The sequence below is a fragment of the Eumetopias jubatus genome, unplaced genomic scaffold, assembly GCF_037043125.1.
Source record: "Eumetopias jubatus isolate StellerSeaLion01/CBP00866 unplaced genomic scaffold, mEumJub1_p1.0 scaffold_1, whole genome shotgun sequence".
NCBI classification, from domain to species: Eukaryota; Metazoa; Chordata; class Mammalia; order Carnivora; family Otariidae; genus Eumetopias; species Eumetopias jubatus.
The window spans coordinates 58,361,890-58,375,564 of NW_028274807.1; the positions used below are offsets into that span (position 1 = coordinate 58,361,890).

The 13,675-nt window shown below is 40.0% G+C and overlaps 2 protein-coding genes across 3 annotated transcripts in view; one reads left to right on the forward strand and one right to left on the reverse strand.

Moving 5' to 3' along the window:
* Window positions 1-2,767, forward strand: part of GTPBP8 (GTP binding protein 8) — a 20,406-nt gene extending 17,639 nt beyond the window's left edge. The window contains exon 6 of the mRNA XM_028110577.2: window positions 2,477-2,767. Within this exon, the coding sequence (XP_027966378.1) occupies window positions 2,477-2,507 (31 nt within the window). The 3' untranslated portion in view covers window positions 2,508-2,767. The remainder of the gene's footprint in view (window positions 1-2,476) is intronic.
* RMP64 (ribonuclease MRP subunit p64) overlaps window positions 1-10,842 on the reverse strand; it is a 14,142-nt gene extending 3,300 nt beyond the window's left edge. Inside the window, exons 1-8 of one of the 2 annotated variants that reach the window (XM_028110570.2) lie at window positions 10,657-10,842; window positions 8,878-9,032; window positions 5,779-5,858; window positions 5,259-5,390; window positions 4,769-4,846; window positions 3,513-3,874; window positions 3,305-3,366; window positions 274-527 (exon numbers count right to left, since the gene is read on the reverse strand). In XM_028110570.2, the coding sequence (XP_027966371.1) occupies window positions 274-527; window positions 3,305-3,366; window positions 3,513-3,874; window positions 4,769-4,846; window positions 5,259-5,390; window positions 5,779-5,858; window positions 8,878-9,032; window positions 10,657-10,759 (1,226 nt within the window). In that variant the 5' untranslated portion in view covers window positions 10,760-10,842. Of the gene's footprint in view, window positions 1-273; window positions 528-3,304; window positions 3,367-3,512; window positions 3,875-4,768; window positions 4,847-5,258; window positions 5,391-5,778; window positions 5,859-8,877; window positions 9,033-10,201; window positions 10,553-10,656 lie in introns of those variants that run through there. The other variant, XM_028110571.2, reaches the window with a different exon arrangement.
* Between the last annotated feature and the right edge of the window lie 2,833 nt (window positions 10,843-13,675).

Consider the following 13,675-nt stretch of genomic DNA (forward strand, 5'->3'; position numbering starts at 1 on the left):
TAGCATACCACAAACACTCCTAAGGCTTTCTGAAGGAACAAATGGAATGGTGAAGAACATAAATGAATAAATCCAATTAACCAAGTTAACTTTCTTCTTCCCAGTGATACAGCTGTGCCCAACAAAGGCAAACAAAATTGCAGTTTGAATAGATCCTTCTTTTAGCCACCCTAGGGCTACTGGCCATCCCATTTTTTAAAAAGCTGACTTGTATATACTTTTGCCCTATACAACAGAAAAAGTAAAGGAATATAATTCTTATTATATACCTACCTATAGCCTTGAGCTTCCACATGTTTAAGCCGGTTACTTTTAAGAAGTTTGTTACCTAGAAAGGAGGCCTGAGCCTTGAGTTTTTTGCTCCTGCACCACAAAATTGCTGTTTGAATTTCTTCAGAAAGTTGAGTGAAACTCTCAGCCTCTCGAAATCTTTGCACAAAACTTTTGGCACAGGGAGTTCCTGTTGCTTTCTGAGAAGAACGTTTGGTTCCCTTTACTTTGGACTGAGAACATTTAAATTTGGTCTCCTGAAACATGGAAAGGTGAGAAAAATATATTGGATTTGGTACTGATGTGTAAATATATAACAACAGAAAAGTTGACTCACTGACTATGAAAATTAGAAAATGTCTTTTTTTAAAAGAAAGGTTTTTTAAAGCTCACTGTGCTTTCCTTTGTATTAAAAAACTTAACGAGAAGCCATCAGAGAGGAGGACAAACCATGAGAGACTCTTAACTATAGGAAACAAACAGGGTTGCTGGAGGGGAGAGGGGTGGGCATTGAGAAGGGCATGTGATGTGATGAGCCCTGGGTGTTATACGCAACTGATGAATTACTGAACTCTACATCTGAAACTAATGTTGGCTAATTGAATTTAAATTTAAAAAAAAAACAAAACCTAATTTTTTATCCACCGCTCCTAACACAAGATTTTTTTTACCCCCTCTATGCAACAACAGATCCCATCTATAACTGAATTCAGATGGGAAACATAAATATTCTAACTGAGATCTATTTAATCTATACATAAGAATGAAACTCTACATGAATAAATACTGGTCAAAGTCTATCTGGTAGGGGAAAAAAAAATGACTGACGAGCCCTTTTCCTTGATACTACTAGACTACCACAAATTTGTTTTTCACTTATTTCCATACCCTGAGTTTCCCTCCTCAGTGATGGGTCATAAATGTTACTGAAAACACATGAAGACAGGGATGATGCTGAATGTATGTTAAAAATGCTTAACTGAGCAACACTTCTAATTCAACCATCTTTTGATGTGGCACCTTTGTCTCTTCAACCCCATCCTTCTATGTCAAGTAGAGTCTGAATTGTAGCAGCTTTCATTGTTTACGAAAATATGCCACTTACTAGGTCTGCTTTCATCCTTCATTCAAAACTTCTTCCAAATTTCTCACTTTCAAGAAAAACATTAAAAAGTAGTAGAAAATATAAAAGTAGAGACCTATCAATACTTTGCATTGGTGATCGATAAAAGAAATTTGACCTTAGAAGCAAGCTGAGCATGTTAGTGCTAATTGCTAAAACTGTGGTAGTGATTAGTCATGAACAAGGGCTGCTGACCAACCAACCAGCTTTAAAACCAGCTCACCCAGGAACAGCTGGATGGACTGCAGAACTTTCAAGGGTCAGAGAACCATAGTTCTTGAGACAGAGTTGACAAAACAATTTGGGGGACTGATATAATGGTAAAGAACACAGACTGTGAGGGGCCCCTGGGTGGCTCAGATGGTTAAGCGTCTGCCTTCGGCTCAGGTCATGATCCCAGGGTCCTGGGATCGAGTCCCGCATCGGGCTCCCTGCTCCTTGGTAGCCTGCTTCTCCCTCTGCTTCTCTCTCTCTCCCTCCCTCTCTCTCCCTCTGTCTCTCATGAATAAATAAATAAAATCTTAAAAAAATAAATAAATAAAATCTAAAAAAAAAAAAAAAAAAACACAGACTGTGAAACCAGACTGCCTGTGTTCAAATCCCAGCACTGCCCTGTACTTGTGGTGTGTCCTGAGCAAGTTCCTTGTCCTTTCTAGGCCTCAATTTTTCTCATCTGAACTATGGAAACAGTAATAATAGCACCAACCTCACAGGGCTTTTGCAAGGATTGTAGGAATTAACACACATAAAGCATTTCAAAAGTAAATGCAATATCTGTATTAGCTATTATTAGGACTATGATGATGATGATGATGATGATGATGATGATGATGATGATGATGATTCCTCCCTCCAGAACTCATAAATTGGATAGAATATAAATCCAAGCTAGAATCCCTATAAACATTCAAGAAAGAACTCTGACTTAACAGAAATGATTAAGAATTTTTAAATAGAAAAGAAGAAGTAATCCATGCAGGAAACCAGGAGAAAACAATCTGAGAAGGACAGATGGTAACAGAAGTCAAGTAATTACCACATCAAAGTGGGTGACACTCATGTACTTTACTTATCTGTTGCTAGGTCCAGAACAGAATTTACAGACACTGACTAAAAGGAATCATGTTAAAGCTTGAAGCCTAACGGGGAAAGAAAGAGAAGCCTCATGACAAAAGATGAGGATGACAGTAACAATGATAACAGCTAATAACATCCGACCACAGTTAAGTGCTTACCATACTCCAGACTCTGTGCCAAAGACTACATGCATGAAAACTGCATAACCCTATGGGGGGCATACTATATTAGAAAAAAGAGGTGTGGGCAGGTCAAGAAACTTAAGGTCACACAGCTAGTACCAACTAAAGCCAGGACTCAAACCATTTCTGACTACATGCTCATACTCTTTACTTTTTAAGATTTTATGCATTTATTTGAGAGAGTGAGAGAGTGAGCGAGCATGAGCCGGGGGCTGAAGCAGAGAGGGAAGGAGAGGGACAAGCAGATTCCACACTGAGCACAGAGCTTATGCGGCGCTTAATCCCAGGACCCCGAGATCATGACCTGAGGCAAAATCAAGAGTCAGACGCTCAACTGACTGAGCAATCCAGGCACCCCCAAAGCTCATACTGTTAATACAATCCGCACCTACAATAGATCCTAGGGACGCTTTAAAATTCTAGTGAAACTGAGTAAGATGTTTTTGAAGGCATTCTCTAACCCAAATTTATTGGATGCACTCAGTCCCTTGGGAGTGCCTCTATTCATTCAGAAGCATAGGCTGAAAACTAAGGTGGCATTATGCTGAGAGCTGGGGATAAAAACAGAGATTCAATCTTTGCCCTAGGCAAATGGCATCTACTCTACAAATTAGCAGAAATCATAAGCCATAGTAATATAAGCCAGACAAACCTGAATAGCTTTGTGTTTCAGCTGTTTGCAGAAAGCTCTCACATCAAATTCTGATGACTTTTCTGTAGAGATGGAGAGACCACAGATACAAAAACTTAGGCATACCATTTTCAAATCAGTGAATTCTTAAGTATATGACATTTCTTGCCAAATTTCTAGAAAAGAAATAAAGGGAATTATAAGAGTTTGCTATATAAAAGCAAATTACCTTTGAAGATTCTCTTATTCTGTACTGGCTGTCCAAGATCCACATTATTCTGTGTATTGATCCTCATTTGTTTAGCTTTTTTGGAAATTCTGAGTACAGTTTCTTTGCTAGACCTTGGTGATTGCTCTTTTGTTAAAAACAGTTTATTTAACAATTTAGTTACTCCTTTAGCTGCAAAAGCTGTAGGCACTTTTTTCTTAAAAACCTCAAAATAGGGCTGTCCTAAAAATTCAGCAATATCAGAGGGAAAAGTAAAATCTTTGAAGTAAGGCAGTGGTTGAATCCTAGAGACCTCTTGAAGCAATCTGAACAATGGCTCATATAAAGAAGTCAGCCTTTTCAAAACACCTTTATAGAGAACCCTAGAAAAAGAGAGGAGGTCATGAATTAGCCAGTAATTATAATTTGCAGATTATTTAATAACCACAACAGACTCAAAGCTGAAAATAAATGTCTATCTGTCTGCCACTATAGATAAAAAAGGCTCTAGCGTGGGCGCCTAGGTGGCTCAGTTGGTTAAGCGACTGCCTTCGGCTCAGGTCATGATCCCGGAGTCCTGGGATCGAGTCTCGCATGGGGCTCCCCGCTCAGCGGGGAGTCTGCTTCTCCCTCTGACCCTCCCCCTCTCCTGCTCTCTCTGTCTCATTCTTTCTCTCTCAAATAAATAAATAAAAATCTTTAAAAAAAAACTTTATTAAAAAAAAAATGCTCTAGCACATATTTGTGAAGAGCCAGATTAGTCCAGCCCAAACAGAAAAATCCAAGTACAAAATGTTACTAAAACTAAATAAAGTACTCCACGGGAAGATGTCTCAAGGATATGCATCAATATCTTATGTATAAGGTTTTAGCTACATGGTGAGATTTTAGGCAAGTTTCAGGTTCTTCACATCTTCTCTGTTCTTTTGGAATGTCTTAAAATAAGCATGTAATATTGTTATAATCAGCAAAAATTAAAGCTATTTTCATTCCAGAAAAGAATAATATGTGAGCTGTTAGTTGGTAATTCTAATGTTATCTCTAAGAATAAACAGAATAAACAAGATGATTGGAAATAGTACTTGAGAGACCCAGGATAAGACATCAAAGACCTAACCATCAATACTTAGGTTCCCAATCCACCCCAAGTAAACTCCAATCAACTGAAGAAATGGAACCCCTGCACCATCAGCATCCCATGGGAAAACAAATATGAAAACCTAGGCTGAGTTAGATGAAAAAGAAATGATGGACTTCAAAGGTACATACATACATACCATAACCTGCTCACCAGCCCAACCATCACAAGGTTTAAAATAATGAATTCTTGTAAGCCAAGGTGTTTCACAGTCAAGCTGGAGAATCAAATTAAAGTTGGAAAACAAAACCAAAGTAATTTGGATTTTACAAGTTACATTTATGAAAGAAACAGATGGGAAACAATTTTCTTGAAGAAATTAAAGCTTTAAAACATTCTATTTTCAATCATGGAAACAAAGTAATACGCACTCTGCTAGAGTTCTCATTAGTTAGCTTCTATGATTAAGAATTTCTGTCAGTGCCCTTAGGATAATACATGCTAGATGGAGACCAGCAGTCTCTGGCAATGGCTGTATCAGGCAATTCCTAGGAAAAGGAGGCCAAGAAGCAAAATTTTAAGAATACGTTATAACTTTTACAAATCTCCTAGCTTTCAAACAGTAATACTATTAAATATATCCAAACAATTCCAATTCAGAGGAAAGCATTTCAGTTGATCAAGGATACAGAAATGTCTTGCAGCAACAGTCCAAGAAGCGAAGTAACAACTTGCAGGCTCCCAAAATCTTCATGAGCACCAGCTCAACCACCGGTTGGCTGGGAATGACACATGCTTTGGTAGTTACAGGCTGGTTTTCACTTCAAAAATGGAAAAGAATGTTATTTTCATTCTTAAAGTTCATTACTTATAAAGCACTTACACAGCAGTTTTCAAGCACAGATGAGCTGGAAGCCCAATCTGAAGTAGTTATGTTCAATAATAATTCGCTGGAGTTGATAGACAACAATGTTTCAATATAATCTATCTTGACCCAGATTTCAGTGTCATGCCAGTCCCTCCTACAAGCCAACAGAGGAAAGACTATCACAAATACCAGGTGCCCCTTATTAAAACAAAATTTGTAAAGCTCCTCAGTTGGGTTATATCCCAACACCAGGCAAAGAAAAGTCCAAAGGGAGATCACATTGAAGAGCATGAGTTCCCAGCCCACCACACAACCCATCACAAAGCAACTGGACCACTTACTTGGAAGAAAACAACTCAGACAGATGTTGAATTGAACCCTCCAAATCCATGTTTTTCAAACGTTTTAAACATTGTTCAACCTGAGAGAGGGAAGAGCAGCTCAAATTCATATAATACAGACATGGCCACTGATAGGACCAGGAAAGCAAAGAAATGCAAAAGTTCAAAGTATGGAAATACACTCAACACAAGGGAATACCTCTGTTTTAGGGTAAAGTAATCTGTAGCTCAAAGGCAATTGCCCCTCCTTAAAGATTTGAAATTAACCCAGCCAAACAAATTTCTCAAATCAGGTTATAACTAGGAATTTACTATATGTCAGGATGTGCTTGATGCTATAAACGGCACCGAACTAAGTATGAGATTATTCTCAAGATTTTTCTGAAGCAACACACTTTCTAATAATGAAACTATTAAAACAAGAGAGTAAATTAATTAAGCGCTAAATTTCAGCAGTTTGTAAATGGCCACAGAAATGAGGGAAGTGATTGGTTTATTCACTTTACAAAAGTATACTGAACACCTACTATATGCAAGGCATGCTGGGAAATAAAATAGTATATAAGACACTTCCCATTCTCTTGTTGCTAAAAATCTAGTAGTAAAAATAAGAAGACATATAAATTTTTAAATACTAAAATAAAAGATATATCCTATTTAAAATTGCAATCTGCTCCGCACCCCTCCTTTTCCTGCTTTATTTTTCTCCATGGCACTTATCACGATCTGACATTCCATGTATTGACTGACTAATGGTCCTTCTCCTCTCAGCTACAAAGGAAGCTCCATGAGGGCAACATATTTCATCTATTTTATCCGCCACTCTAACTCGGCACTTTGCAGTGTTAAGTAGGCACCCAACAGCATTTTTATTTAAAAAAAAAAAAAAGGTAAAAGCTATGCATTATACAAAATGTGGTAAGAATTCTGTAGTCCTCAGGAAATACCACATGAAGGGCACGCATGGGACTGCATCTAGACTTTGAAGGGTGTAATAATCTGGATGGGCACTGATACTGGCAAAGATAATATCTTGCTAAAGCTACATACATGCTACTAAAAATTTAAGTAACGATTCTATCATAACAGCATAGTTTTCAGAACAATGGAACCAATGATCTTCAAATTCTCTGGGGTTAGCTCCTATCTTTTCAGTTTTTAATTCTGGACACTAGGAGAGAAGCACTGACAAACCAAGATGATAAAACACTTGGGAGGAACATAAGAACAGTCTTCATAACCCAAAGTATTCATATAGAGAAAGGAATCAAGACTATTTTCTGTGCTTTATGTATGGGAACATGAGAGGGAGGCTAATTCTACTACTTAGCTTTCTTTGAAGGGAGAAAAAAGTAGATGACAGTAGTGTGAATAGTGAAATGTTAAGCAGCTAGAAGGCAGTAGTAGGAATGGAGATGGTAGTTGCAGCAGCATGAAACATGTTCCCTACTTGAAGGAACGGCAGGGGACATAAAACATTACACAAATAACTGCCACATGCGGACCACGCTCAATACCATAATAGTAGTACAAAGGGGAAGCCCAAATAGCCCACAGTCATAAAAAAAAGGAGTTCCACTACACTAATAATCAAAAAATGCAACTTAAAATGAGATTATCACAATATGCACTCATGCTACACCTTAGGAAGAAGTTTATCACTGCCAGATGGCTTGAAATGGGACTTGCAGGATGGGAAGACTTTTACCAGGCAGAGATGGAGGGGCTGGGTATTCTAACCGTACAGGACCAGGTAAGCAAAAGTCAGGTGAGAGAACGAACGTGGTGAGCAGGGGGAATTGTGAAGAGTTCAGGTTGCTTGGAATATAAAATACATGAAGGTGAGAGCAAGCTAAGGAAAACTGAAAAGGCCAGATCATGCAGGATATTGTAAGCCAAGCTAAGAGGTTTCATCTTTATTCAGGAGACAATGGAGAACCATTAAAAATATCAAAGCCAAGTTTTAGGATGATTAACCTGGCTTTGGCATATAGGATATGCAAGAGTATAGGAAAGACTGGAGTTGAGGGAAGGTCAATTAGGATAGCAAGACAACTAAAAGTTGACAAGTTCTGAAGAAAGAAGATGGAGCCAGAACTAAAAGGGTCTAGATATAGAGAAAGTTTTGACCGATCAATTGACTGAATGGGAGAGCTACATAAAAGGAAGAAGCAGAGAAAACAGAACACCAATTTTTTCTGATTATTATTTGTAACTTGGAAGCCAGGAAGAAAAATAGGTTCAATCTGATATGTTCAACTTGAAATACATTCAAGTTTGGTTTTAGATTAAAAGACTCCTAAAGAGATAAAAAGCTGCCCCAGCAAAGAAAACTTAGGGAAAGACCACGCTCCCAGATCTTTCTTTGATGAAGAAATCTCCATTCTTTTTGCCTTAAGTAATGGGAGGAGAAAATTAACCAGAGGGCACAAATCTGTAAAGTTAGAGAATTTGTCTGTTTCACCCCTGTATACTGAACACCACGCACAGTGCCTAGCACAAAGAAAGTTACAAAAAATACCTGCAGAATTAATAAGGTGAATGAATTTATGAGCTTATAAGGAACCCTAATAATCGCTAAACTAGAGGGCCCAATTTTGTCTTAAACTCTAAACATTACAGGAAACCACTTTCCATAACTTGTTATACAGCCATTTAGTCTAATATATTACTGATTAGATTATATGCCCCACAATATATAAACCACAACTTTGTTCTTTTTATGATTTTAGGATTTTGATTATGCTCAGGAAATTGTTTCTTAATCCAACACTTCATCTTGCTCAAATCACTGTATCTGTGAACTAGGCAAAAGTACTATAATTATAGATTATATATAATGGAAACTTCATAAAAATTACCCACTAGAAACAAGACTGGCAAAGAATTAAACACAGTTCCTTTCTAAATAAATTGCTTTTTGAAATGCTTTCAGGGGAAAAAAAAAAATGAAAGCCCACATGCAACTGTGGACTGAGGATCTATTAAGTCACAAGTAACTGACTGAGTTTCCCATAATAACAAAATATTAAGTGACAGTGTGATTTCATTTTCATCAAGCAAACATGTTGAGTAGTAAACACAGGGCTTCCTCCTTACCTGTTTGAGGGCTAAGTGGGGCTTGTGGCGGCCCATTCTGTTGTGATTGCTGTAAAGGACTGCGCATAGCACATCTGTTTCTGCATCTAAGGTTTGGCTCTTCAGTGACAGTGTAACAAGACAGCATTCTCTAATTATGGCTGCAACACAAAGGTCTAAACCAGAGATATTTAATAAAACTTAATATGTATTTCTACATTAAACTTATTATGTAAAAATACCCGAAGGAACATCTTTCCTTACTAAGGGGATTAAGAACAAATTCATATAATCAGCTTTAACTATAAGAACATTATTAACAATTCTAAGTATGTGAAAGGATGGAAAATGGTGACCGAGGATATAAAGTTCAGAAATCACTAAGAGAACATCTGTTAAACAATAACGTGTATCTTTGTATCACATTTTACTATGATTTTTAATAACCTTTCATATGACTACTTTGCAGTCACTTGGTGTACACTTATGCCTAAGGACTTTGATGGCAGGGTACATGTTCTATACTTCTCTAAATCCCCTAATTTGTTATGTACATAAGCAAGGCAGAATGGATAAACTCATACTCTTAAAAGCAAAGGTGCAATATGTGGGTACTACTTTCAGATAGTACCAGATAAGAGAAACCACTGTGGCAACTGGAAGTTACATTATTTGATGAATGCCTGACTGAACACAGGGCGCTCAGAACGAAGTAACACCTTCCTAGTCTGAAAAGCTGTGAAGTAGAAGGTGGAGTTAATGTGTGTCTCTGTGGTACTGAGGGTAGCACTAGCATCCCAGATGGATGGAATACAAAGGCAGATTCCTACAGAACAGGGAGAACTTTATTTTGTCCCCAACTATATGAAGCCAGAATGGACTGCTTGGAGAATGGGGAGTTGCTGAATTTCCATGCCTGACAGAAATCCTGTTAAAGAATTTTTTAATAGAGAAAGAGGAAGATTAATCTATAAATTGCATAGGTTGTGTGGATGGTGAGGAGGATGGGATGATTAGATAGACTGTATTTCACATTAACTATCACTTGAGTGTCCATTTACTGTATCAGGCACTGTTCCAAATGCTAACAGTACCGCTTCCTCAAAACAGCCCTATGAGGCAGGTACTAGGTTTATCCGCATTTGAAAACAAGCTGAGGCACAGAAAGGTTAAATAACGACACCCCCCAACCTGCCCAGCTCCAGCAGAGCCAAGTGCCAGGATTCCAACCCAATTTGGCTCCTGAAAACAACAGCAGGACCACGGATAAAACACTTTAAGAGCACTCTCCCCTCATGACATCATTAGATGCTCTCAACAACTGTGATAGGTAGGCAGCACTAACCCCGTTTTACAGATGAGGCACTGGAGGCCAGAAAGACTGCAGTATAAATACAGAGTGCCCCAGCGCCTTCCTAAAAGATCAGGAAACAGACGGCAGGGGGAACGGGGCTGCTGGCTGGCTGAGCGAGCACAGGGTTTCCAGGCAGCACTTCTCCCCGACGATGGCTGCGTCTACCTCTCTCCGCCCCCTGGGCGCGGGGCTGGGCCTTGGGCATTCGTCGCTACAGCCAGGCCGTGCGGCAGGCACAGTGGGTTTAATGGAGGATTCCAAACCAAGCCAGTGTCCCCACAACATTCCCGGCAAGCGGGAGCCCAGGCGCCCTGGCCGGGTCCTAGCCCGCGCCCCTTCCCAGAGTCCCGCGGGCTCAGGAAGTCCCGCCCCCACCGCGCACGTGCGCCGGCCCAGCCGGACACCGCCTCCGGAAGCGTCTGCCGTTCACCGGGCCCCTCACTCACCCAGAGCCGAGTCGGGGTCCTGCACGGTCACTGCGCTGCGGCTCCCCGCCTTCGGGATTCTCACGCGGTTCCACGGCTCCAGGCCCGGCAGCACCGTAGCCATCTTAGGAGGCCGGGGAGGGGCTGGGAAGGGCGGAGCTGGGCGAGACCTAATGAAGCGACCGAGGGAGAGGAGAAGAGAGGAAATCTAGGGGAGGAAGAGGGCAAGGGGTGGGACTGGGGCGGGGCCCGGAGGTGGGGGCGGGACCTTCCCTGAATCGTGGACCAAATACAGTGGACTGGAGAGGATGGTCGTCCAGTCCCTGGTCACCAAAACCTGGCCGCGTATCAGAATCACTTGGGAGAGTCTGGGGTTGGGGGCTGGGGAAGAACCATCCCAGTACTACTCAATCAGAATCAACAAAGCGGGGAGGAATCTGCATTGTGTTTAGGCTTCCACACAGGGAAGTTTGGAATTACTTCCAAGGCATTTTACAGATGTAAAAACTGAGGCTACCCATACACCCCCATCTCCGCGTCAGACATTAGGGGGAACGGAAGAAATTAAATAGAGGTTTATGAAAGGTGTGGCATTTGAAACACAGAAGAGGGGATTTACTTTGTCCAAGACAGTCAAGGAAGTTTCCTCTACACCAACAGCAAAACCGCTATCACATCAAAGAAACTTGGAGGCCCTCTGACTCTCCATCAACCCCATCCTCTCTATCAGTGTTTAAGACATGACGGTATCTCAAGCTCTGCTGATCCTCACCTCATTAATAACTTTCTAATTGATTCTTTATCTTCAGCCACACCGACGTGACCTTACTTGAGAAAGTCATCCACCCTAATGTATTAGAGAGGCAGTCCGTGGGTTTTGGAGACAGACCACCAAGGTTCTAATTCTAGCTTTGCCGTTTACTAGCTCTATGACCTCAGGAAAGTTACGTAACTCCTCCAAACCTTAGTATCCTTATGGGTAAAATGAAAATTACAGTCTCTGCCTTAGGGTTGTAAAGTGCTTTAGAACAGTGCCTGGCATACAAGCAGATATTTACGCTTACCAGAATTAATAGTGTTACTATTTCTACTGTTTAATACAAGTAACCTTGCCCTATTGAAACACTTGGCCATGCTCTTCCTACAGGCCTTTGCAAATACTAATTCCACTTGGATCATCCCTCAGAAACACTGTCGCTCAGCTCTGGTGTCATCACCTCTGGGTAGTTCTTCCTAAACATCCCATCCCCACTCCATAACTTGATAAAGAGATCCTTTTATATACTACCATAGTGTCTTGAACTGGCCTCTGCATTAGCTTCCTATTGCTGCTATAATAAATCAGTACAAACTTAGTTGCTTAAAAGACTTACTGTATTTCTGGAGGTCAGAAGTCCAAAATGGATCCCACTGGACTAATGTTGGCAGGACTTCTGGAGGCTCTAGTGGAAAATACATTTACTTTTTCCAGTTTCTAAAGGCCACTTGCATTGCATTCCTTGGTTCATGTGTCCATCCTCCATTTTCAAAATCAGTAACATAGCACTTTCATTCTCCCTCCACCTCTCTTTCTCTCATCCTTTTGCCTGTTTAGGACCCTGGTGATTACATTGGGCCCACCAAAATAACCTGGTATAATCTCCCCATCTCAGAATCTCTAACTTTATTACATCTGCAAAAATTGTTTTGCAATTTAAGGGAACATAGTCACAGATTCTGGGGATTAAGATGTGGACATCTTTGGGGAGCCATTATTCAGTTACCGTAGACTCTCTCATAGAATTTACTTCACTGTATTAATTTGTATGTCTTCAGTGGCATATGAGCTTACTGAAGGCAGTACTAACCAGTAGTATAGTTTATTGATCTTTATATCTTAATGCTCAACTCAGAGCCTGGCATATAGTAGGACCTCAATGCATTTTAATAACTTTATTGGGGTATAATTGCTATACAAAGAATCACACATATTTAATGTGTAAAATTTCACAGTTTGTCAATATTTACTGGTTGAATAAGAGACTAGATAATGCTTGAATAGAGTTTTAAGATGATTAGGAATTTCTCAGGCAGATAAGGGAAGAAGGACATCCTTGACAGAAAGGTGTTAAACAATGTGGGTTGGAAGAATCACTAGTCCTGGGTCAGTATTGCTGGAGCATGATATGTGCTGAGGGATGAAGCTGGGAATGGTGGTGTCAGATCCTGGGCAGAACTTGGATTTTACCCTGAAGGCTGGTGGTTCCCCACACTGGCTGATCATAATTAACCTGCATAGCTTTTAAAAAATAGAAATTAGCAGGCCCCACTTTGGAAATTCTTATTCATTAGATAAGAGTAGGGCTCTAATCTTTGTTTTTTTAAAAGCTCCTTGTGATGGTAGTTTTGATTGGGGAGCCCTTGCTGTAGGTGATAAAGGAGTCTCTGAGTCTTAGGCAGGACAGTTTTGGTCACTTTGCCTCAAAGAACACCCTGAAGAACAGATTTAAAGGAGATGAGACTGGACATAAGGAGGTAAAGGAATCTGTTGCAAACACTGAGGCAAGACATGATGATGGCCTGGATCCAAACACTGGCACTGAAGATGGATGGTAGAACCTATTAAATGTCTGGTATTTAGATACTTAGATGTCTAGCATGACTTCCAGATTTTTGCTTTGAGTTTTCGATATAGGTTTCAGAAGTAGAACAGATTTAGGTAGGTGGCAGAGATAATGAAATAACTTGATATATGGAGTTTGAGATCACCCATAGGCTGTCCACACGAATATGGCCAATTCACCAGTTGAATAAATGGGACTATAGCTCAAAATGTGATTGCAAAGGGAGGGATGTAGAGATGGTGAATATAGGATAATATTTTTAGAAGCTTAGATAAGAAAGGGAGAGTTTAATTTGTAATAGGGTATTGTTTTGTTTCTCATTTTAAGGTAGTGTATCAGTCAGGGTTCCACCATTCAAACAGAATCAATAGGATATAGATATATAGGTATTTTTTTAAGGAATTTATTGAAAGAAATTGGGCTTGCACAATTGCGGG